This window comes from Xenia sp. Carnegie-2017, unplaced genomic scaffold (genome assembly GCF_021976095.1).
Source record: "Xenia sp. Carnegie-2017 unplaced genomic scaffold, XeniaSp_v1 HiC_scaffold_6, whole genome shotgun sequence".
In the NCBI taxonomy this organism is placed as follows: domain Eukaryota; kingdom Metazoa; phylum Cnidaria; class Anthozoa; order Malacalcyonacea; family Xeniidae; genus Xenia; species Xenia sp. Carnegie-2017.
In genome coordinates, this window is record NW_025813526.1 from 5,144,378 (window position 1) to 5,163,484 (window position 19,107).

The window sequence follows — 19,107 nt, forward strand, 5'->3', positions numbered from 1 at the left end:
GGAGATTGCAACTTGATGAACGTATTACCAATCTCGACTTCTTAATCACATAAAAAAAAAGAAATCTAAGATGAATCAAAAGCTCTCCTCCATGAAAAGTGATTGTTCTCTCTTCTCCCAACTTTTCATAACCTGCCAAACAAGAAATGGAGACCTGGACGAGTTTTTTAGGCATGAGAATCAAATCTGTCCACTCGCCTGTCTGACAAAGAAAGCTTACGTTTGCCACGACAAAAGTCTGAGCTAGCAAATTGTCTACAGGCTCTCAAAACCCCCAAAAGAATATTCCTCCAGCCAATAATGAAGTCAAAATTTTGAACGTAGTCAAATTTTTGAAGCCGAAAGTAAAGGAAGGAACACTCTTAGATTACGCCACATCTACATTTGTCAATAATGTCAGGGGCGGATCTAGGATATGTCAAACCAGTCACGCAACTGATGTTTATAGTTCAAAAATTATTTATCAAATCTAACGATTACAATTTTTGTGATCATTAATTTTCGTTCTGTAATCGTTCGAATTTCATCGTCAAAATTCTGTTTTATGTATGAAAACTTATACAAATACCACCTTAGTAGATAAAAACATAAACGTAGATAAAAACATATCAAGAATTATATTAACTGGCTGACTAATAATCGGGGTGGCTCGACTGGTTCGACCGAAACGGAGTTCAAGAGCGCTTATTTAAGCCATTCCGTTGGTCAATAGCCAGATCAGTGGACGATGTGGAATAATCTCGACCAATATTCGGGGTGGCCGGACCGATAAGGGAGTCCAATTGCTATTGTGTAATTGGTTTGTTTAAAATTTTTGTCTTAGTGTGATTGGTTTGACCGATTTCGACTGATAGCCAACTGAACTAACATAGTCAAGCTCACTGTCTGAATTGAATGTTTGATCATTTCATCGAAATTTTTAAAAGCATGGAAGAAACTAGACTACAATCAGATGGAATTTGTGGAAATCTTTTACAAATTCATATTGACATGAATGCTGCTGTCCAAACTCTAAATTTTTTCAAGAGGGTGAAAAATTTATGGATGAATTGTCAATGTTTGGCAAAGACGATCTCGCGAGCCACATTTCAGTCATTGATGTTCAAAAGCAAGCCAACATTGCTTTGAGTTTTCTCGGCAGAAATTTACATTCAAAATGGTAAGAAAAGGACAAATGAAGTGTATGCATGAATGTAAATTATCAAAGTCAATTTATGCGAGTATGTGATACGATTTATGTCAATATGGCATATTAAAGTAAATGGTTTGAACCTGGGAGTATCGTTACATGTTTGTAAATGTAGATCGTCCAGTTGGTATAGTCCTGAGAAGGACTGTTTATGTTGTTGTTGACTGACGTTTCGACAACCTTAGCGGTAGTCATCTTCAGAGCCAAATGAGGAGTAAACGTCAGATTAGCCGTATTTGTTATCTGGTTCTTACGTCATTGTATTGTGTGCACAGGAAATGTGTGGGTGTCAATTGTGTATGGTCATTGTGAATTAGTGTGAAGTGAAATCTTTATAGTTGTGATGTGTGATTTAGGTGTGATGTTTTTAGTTGTAATGTGTGGGTGTCAATTGTGTATTGTCATTGTGAATTAGCGTGAAGTGTAATGTTTGTAGTTGATCGGTTGTTTGTATTGTGAATAAGTCGTTTGTAAGGTGCCGGTAGTTGCTGTGATCTGTTCAGGGGGTTTGTTCTAAGTTAGAACAAGACGCATACGCCAACAACTCCGGTTTAACCACCGCTGCAAGTCCAAGGCTATTCAGATTGTCAAATCCACCAGTAGACGACTGATACGAGCACGGATTAACGACTGTCACAAACGAATCAACTATTACATCAAGCAACAAGAAAAAAGACTGAACAAACTGAAGGAAGTCATACCAACGACAGTAAGTGAGACTTTACTTTCTACGATAAAACTATTGCAGAGAAACGAGCAAACAAGACAGAGACACAACACCAAATCAAACAACAACAAAAACTTGAACGTTTAAAACGCACTAAAACACGTACAAGGCATAAACATGACGATAATTGGGTGAGGAATATTTCTTCCCGCACATTAAACCAAACTGAAACACAACTACTATCTTACGGACCAAAACATTCCATAACACCTAGACGAATCTCGACTGAGACGATGGTATCAAGTGTCGAGGCTGTCCTAGCGTATCAAAGAGACTTGTCAGAGATAACCAAAGACGAGATCAGAAGCAGGATAGCCTCCACTTTAAAATCGTCCTCTCTACGTGACAAAAACTTGACAAAGGACGAACAACAAGCACTCAAACGACTAAAACACGACAACAACATCGTTATTTTACCAGCAGACAAAGGACGTGTGACTGTGGTCATGGACAGGAATGATTACTTCAACAAAATGGACACCCTTGTTAACGACAGACAAATGTACGAACAACTCAAACGAGACCCAACACCATCACTAGTACGCAAACTTAACAGCAAGATCTTCTCTATGAGAAAATCTATCATTATATTTGAACGTATTTACCGTAGACTCAGATGTTCAGTTCCACGACCACCCAGACTATACGGACTACCAAAACTTCACAAACCACAAATACCCATGCGACCAATTGTATCATTCTGTGGTTCGCCTACATACAAACTTTCAAAGTACTTGACTGACATACTGCAACCACTTACAAACAAATCAAAACACAAGCTACAATCCACTGAAACTTTCATTAAAAAACTTTGCACTATACAAATACAGGACAACTATATACTAGTGTCTTTTGATGTGAAATCACTACTAAGAAACAAGACAAACTTATCACATTGCCGAACATCACCGAATCACAAAGCACAACATTGACTGGGACTCGGCAAAATGCATTACTTACAGTACTGACTATATACAACGGCTTACACTAGAAAGTTGGTATACCAGCTCAGAACAAACCCCCTGAACAGATCACAGCAACTACCGGCACCTTACAAACGACTTATTCACAATACAAACAAACGATCAACTAAAAACATTACACTTCACGCTAATTCACAATGACAATACACATTCCCTGTACACACAATACAATGACGTAAGAACCAGATAACAAATACGGCTAACCTGACGTTTACTCCTCATTTGACTCTGAAGATGACTACCACTAAGGTTGTCGAAACGTCAGTCAACAACAACAAAAACAGTCCTTTTCAGGACTATACCAACCTGGACGATCTACATTTACAAACATGTAACGATACTCCCGGGTTCAAACCATTTACTTTATAATAAATACTATAAAGTATTTAGGGGGCGGTACTCGTTTGTACGTCACAGCGAACAAACATGGCGGGAAAAAAGTTCGCACGAAATGACAAAGTTTGGAAATAAATTTAGTTATTTGTGCAATTTTCTGCAAGCTGACCGTGGCAAATTGAAGTTGTGGTCGCAGCTTCGAATATACGAACGTTTTCCGAACAAATTTGGTAAAATTTGGCATGCTTTCTGCAGTTTAACAGCTCATCGTTTAACTGGATAGTTTTATTAATAGGCAAGAGGTTTATTTCGAAGTTTTTGTGCTTTTTTCAAAAATTATATCAAAAAGACAGTAAATTATGAAAAATTTAAATCTAATTGATTAATTAAAGACATATTTTTGAGCAATTTTGCTGTATTTCATATAAATACAACAAAATTTCTAATCTTCTTGATAAAATGTAATCTCAAAAGTTCCGGTCTGAATCCGCGCCTGGGTGACTGCTTTATAATAGCCTATCCATATTAATTTTTAAGTTTAAATACTTAGTTTCTATTCTGAAGTAAATAAATGCAACGATAATGGTTCAATAAATGAAATTATCAACTAGTTTGAAAACTTTGATTACATCGACGCAGTCTTTTTTAACTGCAAAAATATCTTTAACGTACTGTCCCTGCAATGAAATGAATTTTTGTGAAGTTCTTTTCAAAGTGGTTTTCAACAGTAGGATTCACTAAAATAGTAATGATCAGCGCTTTTTCGAGTCTTTTGAGACCTTGGAGTCTTTAGATTCTTTCAAGTCTTTTTCGCCAATTTCAAGGGTCATGACCTGAAATAAGAACAGTATTGTAAATTTTTCGCTTATACAAGATACATCAAAAATGTTAGAAAATTTAATAACGTTTGGAAAACTATTATTGTATGAAAATTTCTAAAAAATATATCTAGCTCTATATCTAGCTCTAATTAGATTTCGGCATTTCCGGTTATTGTAAGAATAAAAACCACTGATCAGAAAAATGAATGTCGAAAAGCGGGAGGGCAGTTATTAAAAGCCTCAATTTTAACAGTTTGCACAAAAGAAAATCAGGCCTTCAATACTTTAATTCAAAAAAGGAGGTTAAATTTTAAACTGTGTTGTGCATTGTATCAAAATTATACAAACTTAGCGGTAGTCATCTTCAGAGTTTTTTTTTACTCTGAAGATGACTACCGCTAAGGTTGTCGAAACGTCAGTCAAGAACAACAAAACAGTCCTTCTCAGGGCTATACCAAATTGGACGATCTACATTTACAAACATGTAACGATAATCCGGGTTCAAACCATTTATAAAAATATACAAAATTTGACAGACATTGAGTTCATCCCGCAACCAGTCCATCTTGGACGTTACACACGTTACACGGTGTGCTTAATGTTTATTGAATTTTCTAAAATTTTTATACAATGCACAGCAGAGTTCAACGTTTCACCTCATCTATTTAATTAGATTTCAAACTTTTTATTTCCTTTTGCAAACAGTTAAACTTGAGCTTTTACGAATTCCTCTCCAACTTTCGAGATTAATTTTTCTGATTGTTTTTCATTTTAGATCAAACGATGCTGAAATACACAGACTTTGACACATTTATGTGAAATTTTGATGAAATGTTAGTTTTCCTACAATTTAACATTTTCCAACTTTTTTATACACCCTGTATGGTTGCATAAGTCCACCTTAAAAAGAGACCTAATAATTAAAATATTCAAGAGTAGAGCAGAAAAATTCATCAAATCCATTAATTAAAAATGTTTAATCAAATCAAACTAATTCAAACCATTAAAACTATTACCGATTCATTATATTAGTACAACGCATGCCAATTTAGTTCAAACAAAATGAAAAAAGAAGTAATTTGTTTTGAAATAGTAATGGTTGACAATTCTGGCTTTTTAAATTACATGTTCTGGTAGCTACTGGCAAAGGTTGATTCATCACAAACCAGAAACGTCTAATTTCTGCAATATTAACATCCCCACACGAAATAAAGACTTCCAATGAATGTATAGTTTGTATCTGACATGTTTTACACACTGCTCTAAGATTACAGTAATGCTCACCAATTTTTCCAAGGATTCCACTTGCTTCTTCAGTTTGGTGTTAGCTTCTTCCATTGTACTCAGGTTCTTTGAGCATTCATCTTTGATTTCTTTATAATATCTTTCCGTTTTACTTTCCATTATATTAATTAATTCTTGCCTCGCTAAAGCGGTTTTAGCATCGGAATCTTTCTTATATGCCAAACATTGCTCTTCAAACTGAAGCACGGCAGCTTCTTCAATTTTCTTGATTTCCTTTATTTTGTCACGGCAAAACTGCTCCACTTGCTCTTTTGCAAACTGAAAATTTTTGACGTTTTCTTTCCGAAGTGCTTCTGAGAACTCTTCACTTTTTTTAGAGAGTTCGTCTACTTGTTTCTTTTTTTCTTTTTCAAGGCGTTTTTCTGTCGCAGCATAATGAGCATTCAAGTTTTGCTGAGCTAAATCATTTGATGAAAATAAAGTGAAGGCAAGCGTTAATTACTTCATTGATTGAAGCATTTTCCTTATATACTTTTAGGAAGTCTATAAGAGAAACTGCAAAGGAGCATACCAGCAAAATGATTTTATATCGATAAGGGACGTTCAAAAAACAGCTAACAACTCAGGAGTGTGCCCAAAAAGAGTGGAAGTAAAATCATCAGAATACGACATAAACTGATGATAAAGTAAATGGTTTGAACCCGGGAGTATCGTTACATGTTTGTAGATGTAGATCATCTAGGTTAGTACAGCCCTGACAAGGACAGTTTTTGTTGTTTTTGTCTGTTGTTGTTGACTGACGGAAGTGTAATATTTTTAGTTGATTGTTTGTTTGTATTATGAATAAGTCGTTTGTAAGATGCCGGTAATTGCTTTTATCTGTTCAGGGGGGTTTGTTCCAAGTTGGTATAACAACTTTCTAATGTAAGTCTATAGTCACAGTGCTGTAAGTAATGCAATTTGCCGAGTCCCAGTCAATGTTGTGCTTTGTGAGTCGGTGATGTTCTGCAATGTGATAAGTTTGTCTTGTTTCTTAGTAGCTCGTTTGTGTTCAGTAAGTCGTATGTTTAGGTTCCTGCCAGTTTCTCCGATATAAGAAGCGTGGCAGTCGGAGCAGTTTAGTTTAAACTGCAACTTGTCGTTCATTGGGTTGTTCTTTGTCCTTTATGTTCGTTAGTACTTGTCGTAACGTTGTGATTGGTTTATGTGCGACACGTATGTTGTATGGTTGTCAGATACGTGAGATAGTCTCAGACGTACCTTTGATGTAAGGTATCGTTGCTGTTGTCACTGAGTTGTTCGTTTCGTTGTTTTCGTTGTGTAGAGCGTCTCGTGAATCACATATGATTTGTCCATCGAACAACAAGGTACAGTTTACAAAATAAACTGCTCCAACTGCCCCCCCCCCCTCCTATATAGGGGGAAACTGGCAGGAGCTTAAACATAACACTTAGTGAACACAAACGAGCTACAAAGAAACAAAACACAACTAATCACATTGCCGAACATCACCGACTGACATACCAACTGCTATGGTATACCAACTTCGAACGAATCCCCTTGAACAGATCACAGCAATTACCGGCACCTTACAATCAACTTATTCACAATACAAACAAACTATCAACTACAAACATTACACTTCACACTAATTCACAATGACAATACACATTGACACCCGCACATTTCCTGTACACACAATACAATGACGTAATAACCAGATAATAAATACGGCTAACCTGTAGTTTACTCCTCATTTGACTCCAAAGATGACTACCGCTAAGATTGTCGAAACGTCAGTCAACAACAACAACAGTCCTTTTCAGGACAATAATAACCTGGACGATCTACATCGACAAACATATAATAACATGGCCTGTCGGTGTGTGAGGAATAACATGCCCATGTCGTATGTTTGCACAAGAATTGGCGTCAATCCTTTGTTAATTGTAAGAATGTCACCTTTGAAAGAATTCAGCCTGGCATAGCACAAAATATTTAATTGGTCCCCCCTCAATTAACGTAGGATTGACGTCACTGGAGAGAAGAAGGTTGGGTACTTTCCTTCTGTAAAATGCAATCAAACCTTGTGTTCAGCTCTGCTTTGATATTGAATAGCTCATGCATGTGCAAATAAAAATAAATTTAACACATACAAGTTTGAAACGCAGCATCCAGCTCTTCTTCCTTTTTCTTGAATCTTTTTTGCATGGAATCAAATTCTTTTCTCATATCTGCTTGCATTTTCTTGATGACTGACTGAAAGTGATCATCCATTTTTTGTTTCAACTCATTAAACTTCGTCAATAGTTGGCTTTGATATTTGGCAAAATTATTTTCATGCAGTTTCGTTTTTTCTTCAGCTACTTCTTCAATCTTAATAATCTGATCACGCAACTCTGTTTCCAGAAAATTCTGTCTTTCTTCAAGCTAAAAAATGTAAATATACGTTTTTGACTCAAAAAACAAATACTAAAAGTTGTAAATATCTGAACACACATTACTTGTAAACTTTTTTCTTAATTCCCGTCCATTTCTCATTTATTTAGGTTAAAATCCTGTTGGATTCATGATTCATGTAAAATTAACAATTTCAATATGGAAAATTACTAAAAATATCCCAAGCTAAAACGAAGCTACTACAAAAATTATTTGTTCCAAAAGTCGTTTTTTGAACATTTCGCTTCTTATTTTACCTGGCTTCACTTTATAGACAGTAAAATAGAGAATTTGCTGGGTAACAAATTTAAAAATTGTTTTAAAAAAAGCAAATGCCGTGTTGAATGGTCAAAATGATTCCCAGGGATTGGAAAACAAATTTTGAGTAACGCTCACTGTACTAAATCCTATTCCGACCATAATTTAGAGTTATTGAAAATTGTCGCTCGCTATTTCAGTTACGCGTCATGGAGTCTGTACAAATTAAGTTGACTAATCCTGTCTTTCCTCGACAACAGGATTACGTGTTTAATTTGTCTTTGTTTTATGCGTCATCCCCCAATTTATAGAGATGATGTTAAATTTTCTGGCCATTATGAATATTGCATGATTTTGAAGTTCTCATTTAGTAGACGTTGAAACCTGATAAGTAGTCTGCCGAAATGGAAAGTTTATTTCAGCTTCAAAAACAGTTCTTTTACAACTAATGGGTTAGTGTTCTGGTTTTAAACAGCTCTTTTAAGAACTATTGCGTTATTATTTTGAACTTTTTGGACAGTTATAAAATCGTAACTGCATTTCCAACACACACTTTCTTTTTAACAATCTTAGATGTTTCCAATACTTTCCACTCTCTTTAAACTTGAAGAGACTTTACTTGTACATAAGGACTCGTAGCTAATACTTTTTTTAGCAAATAGATTGTGCACTTTATACCATTTGCAAGTAATAAATATTTTCGTTATAACTCATGTCATGTAAATGTAAAGTAAAGTCAATCACAGTTTGTCTTGTATTATGAAATCACCAGTATGATCTCACACTATTATTGATACAATAACGATAAGAATTCCAAGAAGACAGATGCACGGAATGACGTCAGAGATAATTTTTTAATTTATCCCTGATTTACAAAACCCTGTTTAAGCAACTCACGTACTTAATATTTGGTCTTCGATATTTCTTATATAGAAAAATTAACCAGTCATCGCTAGTTTATTCTGTAAGTAAATCACATTCTAGCTCATGTATGAATCAAATTTTTTCAATAAATATTGCAGTAAATCAACAAAGCAAACACAAATACTCAATGCAAAAAAACAAAAGAAATATTAAAATAATTTTGCGACAGAAAACGTTTAAATGTAATCTATTTGTTATTTACAGTAGAACCTTCCTCTGCGGTCACTCTTGGGAAGGTGCCCTATTATGAGCTGTGTTAAGAGATAGTATGTCAACTGCAAGGACTCAAAAGTTTGTGCTTACGGTGGGTGTTTGCTTTTGAGAAGTGCCCGTAAGTAGATGTTCAACTGTATTCAATAATTAACAATATAAATAAGGAGTGGACAGCCAGGTTTATCCAAATAGGGCAATTAAGTCAAGCAACTCACGTCCATCTTTTAAAGACAAACAACATGTTGAAATCATTACGATGGATTAAGTCTTATGAAACAAATGATACACATATAAGTTGTAACTGTTATCATTCAAGAGTGGCATGACATTATTTATATGTTTAAAGGCTATGCATATTTATAACAGCAGTAAAACGCACCAATCTCAGATTCAATGGCTTGTTCTGTTTATTTGAAGAGAGAAAAGACTGTTGTGACTGCTTATGTGGGTGGCCACATTGATGTGGCCTAATCGGTCAATTTTATCTTTTGTAAATGATCAAAAGGTCGATACCCTGGTTTTAAAAAGGGTTGCTTGTTATAAGTAAAGTGAGCCTAAGTTAATAAATCATTTTTAGCTTTGACTTATTTTGCTGCTTTTCACTCAAGTAAGACTATTATGCTTAAATCTAAGCATAAAAAAATCTGGATCTAATCGAGTACTATCCCTTACCTATAACAGTGCAATGAAGTACATATTCATAAAAATATCTTTGTCATATGCAAGTAACTCACTTCATCTGTTTTGCGAATTGTTTCTTCCTGAACTTCTCGAATATCTTCTTTCCAAGCATTTTCCATGCTAGATCGGTCAAGTTTTTCCTCTTCTAAAATCTTTTGAATGCGTTCATCGATCTTTCCAGGAGCAATTACAAAATTCCCTTTTGTCCCTCCGGTACCAGAAACACTGATAACATCTTCACCAACAAACAAATCATCTATAAAGAGTGCATCTAAATAATAAATTCATTATAATAATCCACAAAAGGAAAACATTTATTAAATGACAATTCAAGCGACGTCGTAAAAATATAAAATGTTGTATAAGTTAACCATTACCCACCCATAAAAATCATTTGCTTGTAGAAATCGAAATCGAGGGAAACAGTGTATATATGTTTCGTTCAACTAGGACTACCGGTCAAGGGTCAACAAAACACACAGTTTTCCCATATTTCAGTCAATAAGTGTGTTATCATGTACCAAATTTTGCATGACTGATCACTAACAATCTGCTTTTTGTAGATATCAATGTAACATAATTTGCAAAACTTAGCTACTAAGCAACAACTTAATGGTTTCTATATTTGGATTGCCTGATACAAACACGCAAGAATTAAGTGAGAGTTAAGAACAGTGCGAAAAACACGAGCCGAAGGAGAGTATTTTGCACCGCTTTCCAAACTCAAGCAACACTCTCAAGTGCAGGGACGCCGGAACTGGGGGAAAGGGGGGCAAAGGCCAATTTTTACATGTAAACAACTAAAAATCACACTACCTTAGCAAATTCCTTTCATTATTATTAAATCCAAAAAGGTGCCAGTAACATGAGGTATACCAAAGATATTTTTAATGGTAAACATCTACTGGCATAAATGTCTCAGTCAACTAAACATTGATGACTTTGAAAGGAATATTTTTTGCATCTTATCGCTTTTTCTGCAATGTCAGGAGCAGAAAGATGTAAGCATTAGCAAAAGCAGCTGCTAAGCCGGTTCAATGAAAAATAACATCGCTGTTTGCAAAAGGAAACACAAGCTATGATTTTGATTCTGCTTTAACAAGCGGAATTGACACTTTAATAACTGTCAATACTGAAAAAGCCTCAGACTGTGAATCGTCCATACCAAAAAGTCTGATTGGTGAAACAGAAAAGATATGCATGAAAACGACATGGGTAAAACATGAGAAAGAATTTACAAGTGAAGACAAGGAAAGTAGTGTGAAGCATGGTCGATATTTCCAAGGTCAATGGTTACGAAATTATGAGTGGTTAGGGTACAATCGAGAAAAAAAATAAGGCTTTTCGTGAAATTTGTTCTACTCACTCTAAGATAAAGGGAGTGTTTGGCAGTTATGAAGTTGGATTTGATAACTGGAAAAAAGGCTGTGAGAAATTCAACGAACATGAAAACAGTTATGCTCATAAAGAAGCTTGTGCCACATTAGACAAAGGGCAATTGTCTCTTAGCACTGCCTGCAGTTCGCTTGCTCTTGAAGCACAGCAGTTAAGGCAGAAAGAGTTAATTTCACATCTTCAAACATTAAAAACACTCTTACGCCAAGGTATAGCGATTAGAGGCAGAACGGATTCTGAATCTAATATTCATCAGTTCAATCTTGATAAAGCGATTAACGACAAGGCACTAAAACTTTTACTTGACGAGAACCGATAAGTAACTGCACACGACATCCTGGACGAGCAGAAACAGATTATTGTATTAAATGCTCGAAGACATTTCATTGATAAAATTCTAGTGAGAGAATCATTTTCAATTCTAGCTGACAAATCATCAGACGTATCTAAGAAGGAACAGTTGTCTTTTTCCGTAAGGACCTGTGATGATAATTACGAAGTATCGGAAGATTTTATTGGAATTTATGAATGTTTGCAAGGAATTTCATCTAATGCATTGCTGTACTACACCAAAGACAATCTTCTCAGATGTGGCATGGAAGGTTACAAAATGGCACCCAAGGGCTTTGATGGGGCTTCAGCAATGAAATCCCTCGCAAGAAAGCTCAAGGAAGATATTGCACCAAACGCAATTTATGTTCATTGTTTCAGTCACTGCAATGAACTTATTATACAGGATGCAGCTAAGCAATCTAATTTGTTGTCTACATCACTGGATTTATGCCAATCCCTGTATGCAATCGTAGGTGTCTTCATCGTCATCTTCAATTTAAACGCGACAAGAAAGCTATTGGCTTTACTCGAGAAGCTTTATAAAGAGCTCCAAGCCGTTGGTATTTCAGCTGAGTATGCTCTATGTTCAATATTTTCAATAAGACATGTCCTGCAACGTCTTCATGAGATGAGAAGGAAAGAAGAGTTCGAGCGTACACTTGATGACGCCAAGAAAGTTTTTCGTGTTATGATGTAGTTTCCACTGGAATCAGGTGAAAAATTTGTCACTGGCAGTACACTAAGAAAAGTTCCAAGATGGATGAATAATGAAGAAATATTGATAACAGAAAACAGTCTTGGGCTTTACAACGTGGATAAGAAGAAAAAATAACAGAAGTCACGCGTATTTCAACAATAGCAGAGTATTCAATGCCATGCCGTCAGCAAAGAAAAGGTGCTCAGAGATCCACAATCTAATTATACTATACTACACATTGCCACTCTCATCTGCCTCGTGCGAACGCACATTCAGCGTAATGCGTCGTCTCAAAACATGGCTGCGGTCAAACAGTGAAGGAAATCATCTGAATGATATTATGTTCGCCAACATTCAGAAGCAACACATGGATATGGTGGAAATAGACGTAATTGCCAAAGAGTTTTCACAGAGAAATGAAAGAAGAATTAGATACTTTGGAAAATACAATACATGAGTGATGACAAATTGTAAATTAGTGACGTTACATCGTTTGCTAGCTATACTATCGTTAATATTAGTCGACCAACACTGCGGACATGTGCTTCTGTACAGTGTATTGCATGTAGCACATCTCTTTGCTGTTTATAACTATTAGATTGTTTTTAGTAAATTTCACTAATGTGCCCTTCCACAAAGGCTTTCCTTTTTGCCGTTCCGGCGTCCCTGTCTAAAAGTTTAGAAAAGTCACAAATGTTACTTTAAGTTCACATTTTTTACTCAGCCAGAAATGCACTGCAGCAAAAAACATAGGCTTGAAAGTCGTCTTTATGTTTGAAATTTTTACGACAGCATATTAAATTACCGTGTTTGGACAGGCCTGATCCGAAAACGGGCATCGACCAATCACATCACGCGTTTTTCATGTGTTATTTTATAAAATTCACTCCAAAACAATAGTGAGCAAAGCCAAATTTTGTGCTTGCAATCATTAAACGTGCAATTTTAACATGCTTGCACGTTTGCGGCACTTAAGCTTATTATGCGTAATAAAAGCATAATTGCAATGAATCTAAGCGCATGACACATGTCAAAATTTGTACAATGAATCTAATGATTTATTTGAATAATGTTAAAAGTCCTTTTGTGTACAAAAGGAAAAATCAATAAAATCCAAACTGTTAGAGTAAATGCTGACACCGGAGAATATAGCAATGATTGTGTCAATCGAACGTATGCTGGACAAGCAACAGTTAAAGACAAGACAGGTAGAATCATTGTGATAACGACTGTAATCTTGGTTGTTGCGAAATAATTTTCGTTACTGAGATACTTCTTGGCTAGTGAAGTGAATAGGCTAGCTTGTGTCATTAGGTTTTAAAGATTAATCAAATTTTTTCCATTTACTTTCATATTCACCTACCTAGCTTTATTGATAATTTTTGTTGAATTTGATATTAACGCCAAAATGAACATAGTAAAATTAATAATCGTTTAATCAATAAAGAGCATGCTGTAGTTCAATTTGCTAAAGCTTTTTAAATACTGAAGTACATTTTTTTGCAAATTTTTGAAGTGTAATGAGGTAATTTGTAGAATTATAATTGCTAAAAAAATTTACTGTAGTTGTTAAAAAAGTTAAGCTTACTGTCCAATAAGATTGATGTTTACCTATCGTGCTTTTTACTAGTATCATTAACTGCATAATTTTGTTGAAGCTCATAGTTGCCTTCTGATTTGAAGTGTCACAATTGTAGGAAACTACATAAACTTCAAAAAATTTTGGAGCATTTTACAAAATCAAACAAAGCTACGTTGCATGACATACCCTGTGGTGCAGTCATTTTCACATCCAAACGCGCAAAACCAAGCTCCGTAGCTGCCATTTCAGTTCCATAGCAAAATTTATAAATTTTCGGATCACAATGATTTGCCTTATAAATGTTACCATCACGGTCAATGATACCAGTCTTGTGAAAAATATCGCAGAGCATCCATGTCTTTTGGCTATCTGTCTGAAATTCTTCGTCTAATTCCACCTAAAAAAAATTTAAAGCTTAGAGATCATAGTGAAAGCAAGTGGGGATATAGTAACAGGTTCTATTAAGTGGAAAGCATTGAAAAATTAGGGAATAGGCGATTCCCATAACAAGTAAAAAAAGTAACCACGCGTCAAATTTAGCTGCATTTTATTGGCAACTTGGAATGTTTCAAACGTCGAAGTTTACATGCATCAAACGCATTAAAGACAAAAGAAAATGAGAGGAGTGTCCTCATTACCTTTTGTTTTAAATACGCTTGGCTCATGTAAAGTTAACATGCCTAAGTTTCAGTACGTACAAAACTTGCAATTTTGTGCAAAAATTCACAAAAAAATCCCCGAACAACACATGTTGGAAATGTAAATTTTCTAATTGATGTGAGATATACTTTAAAAAACGTTGCTTTGAAACAGTAAAACGTGATTTGTTGCAAATAGCAAATACGCCTAATAGGGGAGTTACGACCCATTGCGTTAGTAAGATATGCATGTGTTGAAATGTGTGGTGATCGATAAGCTCTCATGGTCAACAGGTTGCAACATTTGGCTATTTCTTTATAAATGACATTGTAGATCATCAGTCATTATTCAGTTCTTAAGAAATCCATTGTTTTTACAGTGAGTTAACACAGAAAAATTTACATTGCGTAACGAAATTTGCAGGCTGGCTACTCCAATGACTGCAAGATAACACGTATCCATAAGTAACATTTATATCAACCGACAACGTTCACTAACTTCAAATCCCGTAACTTGGAGCGCACGAAAAAAGCAAGTGCGTTTTTAAATTAACTCTTCTTTCCTATAGCCATAGATCTTAGAAATTTAATAGAAATGATATAGAAATTTGGATTAATATGAAACGATTAATATGAATCTATGAATCAATAGTAGTACATGAGCAGGATGTAACCCCAAAAATAATTGCCAACAGACTACCTTGATATGATAGTCCAAATTCATTGATTCCAAAATATTTAGTCGAGCTTATATGTTACAAAAAGTATTGACTTGTAAACAGTTCCGCAATCGTAATAAGAGAAATGTTTTTTTTACAAATTTCACCGGATTTTTTTGTGTAGATTTTGTTGATAACGAGAAATCACTACAAAATATGTTACCTTGATAAAATTCGGTGGCACTTTGCTCCCAAAGTAACCACTCTTTTTCCAAATGGTCTCACAAAACTCCGTGGCACGTTTTTGCAGCTTAGAAATTGTACCATTCTTCGGTTTCTGCGTAACCACACACCATGCTAACTTTTCACCAAGAGTAGAAAACTGAGATACTTTACTTTCCGCTAGAAAAATTGAGATGTTAGTCTGTCATACAATGCAAGAGATGCGACCAACTTAAAGAAGATTAATTAAAGACAAGTGAACTCTCATACATATATACTAAGGCATATTAAAAATATTTCTAACTTTCGCCGGTCGCGTGTAAAAAGTTACCTGTAGCTGCTAGTATTTCGCGGGCTTAAAAAACTTTATTTTGCATAGAAAACATAAAAAAGTCAGAAAGAAGTTAATCAGGCGTTCTTGGAAAGTCTTTATATTTATGTATGCATAACTTGAATGAATGTGCTCTTGGTGTGAACGTTCTTTTAGTGTTAACATTAAAATATGCCTCTAGCGCTTAGAACGTTCATGATTAGTGTTTTTTATATATATCTAAATATATATTTGAAAATTGGTAACCCAGGCATATTATGATAATGATAAGGAATCTCTGGATTTTATTTTGAATTTTTTATTAAGCTTTCAACTCGGTGCTTCGAGCCTTCGTCAGAATGTGCGAATATATTATTTACAAAGATTTTGTAGGCGTTTGGAGCGTCTGATTGGTTGGTTAGTAGTTGAGTTGATATTATTGGATGGTATAAGATGCGTTGTCATGGTTTCGGGTGTATGGATTGCGTTAATGAAATTTGAGTGTTTTATTTTAGTCGTTGTGTTATTAGTTTGTTGTCTTGGTTTTATCTTTAGTTGTGAATAGATGATGGGGATGTCAATATGTCTGTTTATTGTGTTGTTGTCTTTGCTGTACCATGCCTCTTTGAATTCTCGTGCGTGTTTTGTCTGTGCGCGTCCAAGAAGTTGTGTTTTTGTCCAGTCAAATGTGTGGTTGGTATCGTAGGTATGTTCTGCTGGTAGTGATTTTGGGTCGCGTCGTTTGATGGCATTCTTGTGTTTAGTGAGTCTTGTTTCAATTTTCTTGGATGTTTGTCCTATGTACTGTTTGGGGCAATCTTTACATGGTATCATGTAGACCGCGTTGGTTGTGTCAAATGTTGTTCGGTCTTTATGTTTAGTGAAGTATGATTTGAGTTTGTGTGTTGGTTTATGTGCGATGTTTATTTTGAATGGTCGGAGTAGTCTTGATGTCATTTCTGATGTTCCGTTTATATATGGTAATGTCACTATTTTTACTGGTTCGTCTGTATCTTCGTTAGGTTTTTCAGTTTGTGGTTTGTTGTGTATTTTGTTTAGTACTTTGTTGATAAAGTTTCGTGGGTAATTGTTGTTTTTGAATGTAGAGTATAAGTAGTTGCGTTCATTCTTCTTGGCTTCTTCTGTATTGCAGTGTGTTTTAATCCTGTTAAAGAGAGTTCGTATGCAACTAATTTTGTGTTGTGTTGGGTGATTGCTATTAAAGTTGAGTATTTGGTCTGTGTGTGTATTTTTGCGGAATACTTGTGTGTTTAATGTGCCGTCATGTGATCTGGTAAGTAAAATATCTAGGAAGGTAAGTTGTTTGTTCTGTTCTTTGTCCATGGTGAAGGTTATGTTCTGTGTGGTGTTGTTTATTGTGTGTAGAATGTGTTCTGTTTTGTCTTTTTCGACGATAGCAAAGATGTCGTCAACAAATTTTCTCCATAGTCTGATGTGTGTGTTGTTGGTGACTGACTGCTTTTCAAGGTGTTGCATAACAGCTTCTGCAAGGAAGGTGGATAAAGGAGAACCCATTGGTGTTCCTGAGATTTGTCGGTAATATGAATTTTGGAAGGTGAATTCAGTGGAGAGGCAGAGCTCGAGCAGGTCGATGATATCATCTTGGTCTAGTTCGGTTGTGATTTTCCATGAGTTGTTGTTAGTAAGTAGTTCGTTTGTGACTGTTTTGGCTATGTTTAGTGGTATGGATGTGAAAAGTGACACTACATCGTAAGATATCATGATTTCGTCTGGTTTTAGTTTTACATTTTTAATATTGGTGAGGAAAGTTGTGGCATTTTTGATAGTGTGATGTGATGATTTGACTAGCGGGTGCAGAATATTAGAAAGATATTTTGATAGTTCATACGTGGGAGATCCAGGAAGAGATACAATTGGTCGTAGCGGGTTGTTTTCTTTGTGAATCTTTGGTAGTATCAATTGTATCTCTTCCTGGATCTCCCACGTATGAACTATCAAAATATCTTTCTAATATTCTGCACCCGCTAGTCAAATCATCACATCACACTATCAAAAATGCCACAACTTTCCTCACCAATATTAAAAATGTAAAACTAAAACCAGACGAAATCATGATATCTTACGATGTAGTGTCACTTTTCACATCCATACCACTAAACATAGCCAAAACAGTCACAAACGAACTACTTACTAACAACAACTCATGGAAAATCACAACCGAACTAGACCAAGATGATATCATCGACCTGCTCGAGCTCTGCCTCTCCACTGAATTCACCTTCCAAAATTCATATTACCGACAAATCTCAGGAACACCAATGGGTTCTCCTTTATCCACCTTCCTTGCAGAAGCTGTTATGCAACACCTTGAAAAGCAGTCAGTCACCAACAACACACACATCAGACTATGGAGAAAATTTGTTGACGACATCTTTGCTATCGTCGAAAAAGACAAAACAGAACACATTCTACACACAATAAACAACACCACACAGAACATAACCTTCACCATGGACAAAGAACAGAACAAACAACTTACCTTCCTAGATATTTTACTTACCAGATCACATGACGGCACATTAAACACACAAGTATTCCGCAAAAATACACACACAGACCAAATACTCAACTTTAATAGCAATCACCCAACACAACACAAAATTAGTTGCATACGAACTCTCTTTAACAGGATTAAAACACACTGCAATACAGAAGAAGACAAGAAGAATGAACGCAACTACTTATACTCTACATTCATCAACAACAATTACCCACGAAACTTTATCAACAAAGTATTAAACAAAATACACAACAAACCACAAACTAAAAAAACCTAACGAAGATACAGACGAACCAGTAAAAATAGTGACATTTCCATATATAAACGGAACATGAGAAATGAAATCAAGACTACTCCGACCATTCAAAATAAACATCACACATAAACCAACACACAAACTCAAATTATACTTCACTAAACATAAAGACCGAACAACGACATTTGACACAACCAACGCGGTCTACATGATACCATGTAAAGATTGCCCCAAACAGTACATAGGACAAACATCCAAGAAAATTGAAACAAGACTCACTAAACACAAGAATGCCATCAAACGACGCGACCCAAAATCACTACCAGCAGAACATACCTACAATACCAACCACACATTTGACTGGACAAAACACAACTTCTTGGACGCGCACAGACAAAACACGCACGAGAATTCAAAGAGGCATGGTACAGCAAAGACAACAACACAATAAACAGACATATTGACATCCCCATCATCTATTCACAACTAAAGATAAAACCAAGACAACAAACTAATAACACAACGACTAAAATAAAACACTCAAATTTCATTAACGCAATCCATACACCCGAAACCATGACAACGCATCTTATACCATCCAATAATATCAACTCAACTACTAACCAACCAATCAGACGCTCCAAACGCCTACAAAAT

The 19,107-nt window shown here is 35.4% G+C and overlaps 1 protein-coding gene and 2 long non-coding RNA genes across 5 annotated transcripts in view; 2 read left to right on the forward strand and 1 right to left on the reverse strand.

Annotated features, from left to right (window-relative positions):
- The first annotated feature begins 1,641 nt into the window (after nucleotides 1-1,641).
- Nucleotides 1,642-5,224, forward strand: LOC124458520. The gene is made up of 2 exons (XR_006953245.1): nucleotides 1,642-1,898; nucleotides 4,832-5,224. It is a non-coding gene; the product is annotated as an uncharacterized LOC124458520 (long non-coding RNA).
- Nucleotides 3,633-19,107, reverse strand: part of LOC124458519 — a 65,994-nt gene continuing 50,519 nt past the window's right edge. For 2 of the 3 annotated variants that reach the window (XM_047008514.1, XM_047008511.1), the window contains 6 exons: nucleotides 15,344-15,522; nucleotides 14,010-14,220; nucleotides 9,870-10,087; nucleotides 7,458-7,731; nucleotides 5,341-5,759; nucleotides 3,633-4,068 (listed from right to left, as the gene is read on the reverse strand). In XM_047008514.1, the coding sequence (XP_046864470.1) occupies nucleotides 3,988-4,068; nucleotides 5,341-5,759; nucleotides 7,458-7,731; nucleotides 9,870-10,087; nucleotides 14,010-14,220; nucleotides 15,344-15,522 (1,382 nt within the window). In that variant the 3' untranslated portion in view covers nucleotides 3,633-3,987. The remainder of the gene's footprint in view (nucleotides 4,069-5,340; nucleotides 5,760-7,457; nucleotides 7,732-9,869; nucleotides 10,088-14,009; nucleotides 14,221-15,343; nucleotides 15,523-19,107) is intronic. The other variant, XM_047008513.1, reaches the window with a different exon arrangement.
- LOC124458522 lies at nucleotides 7,107-7,468 on the forward strand. The gene is made up of 2 exons (XR_006953247.1): nucleotides 7,107-7,210; nucleotides 7,399-7,468. It is a non-coding gene; the product is annotated as an uncharacterized LOC124458522 (long non-coding RNA).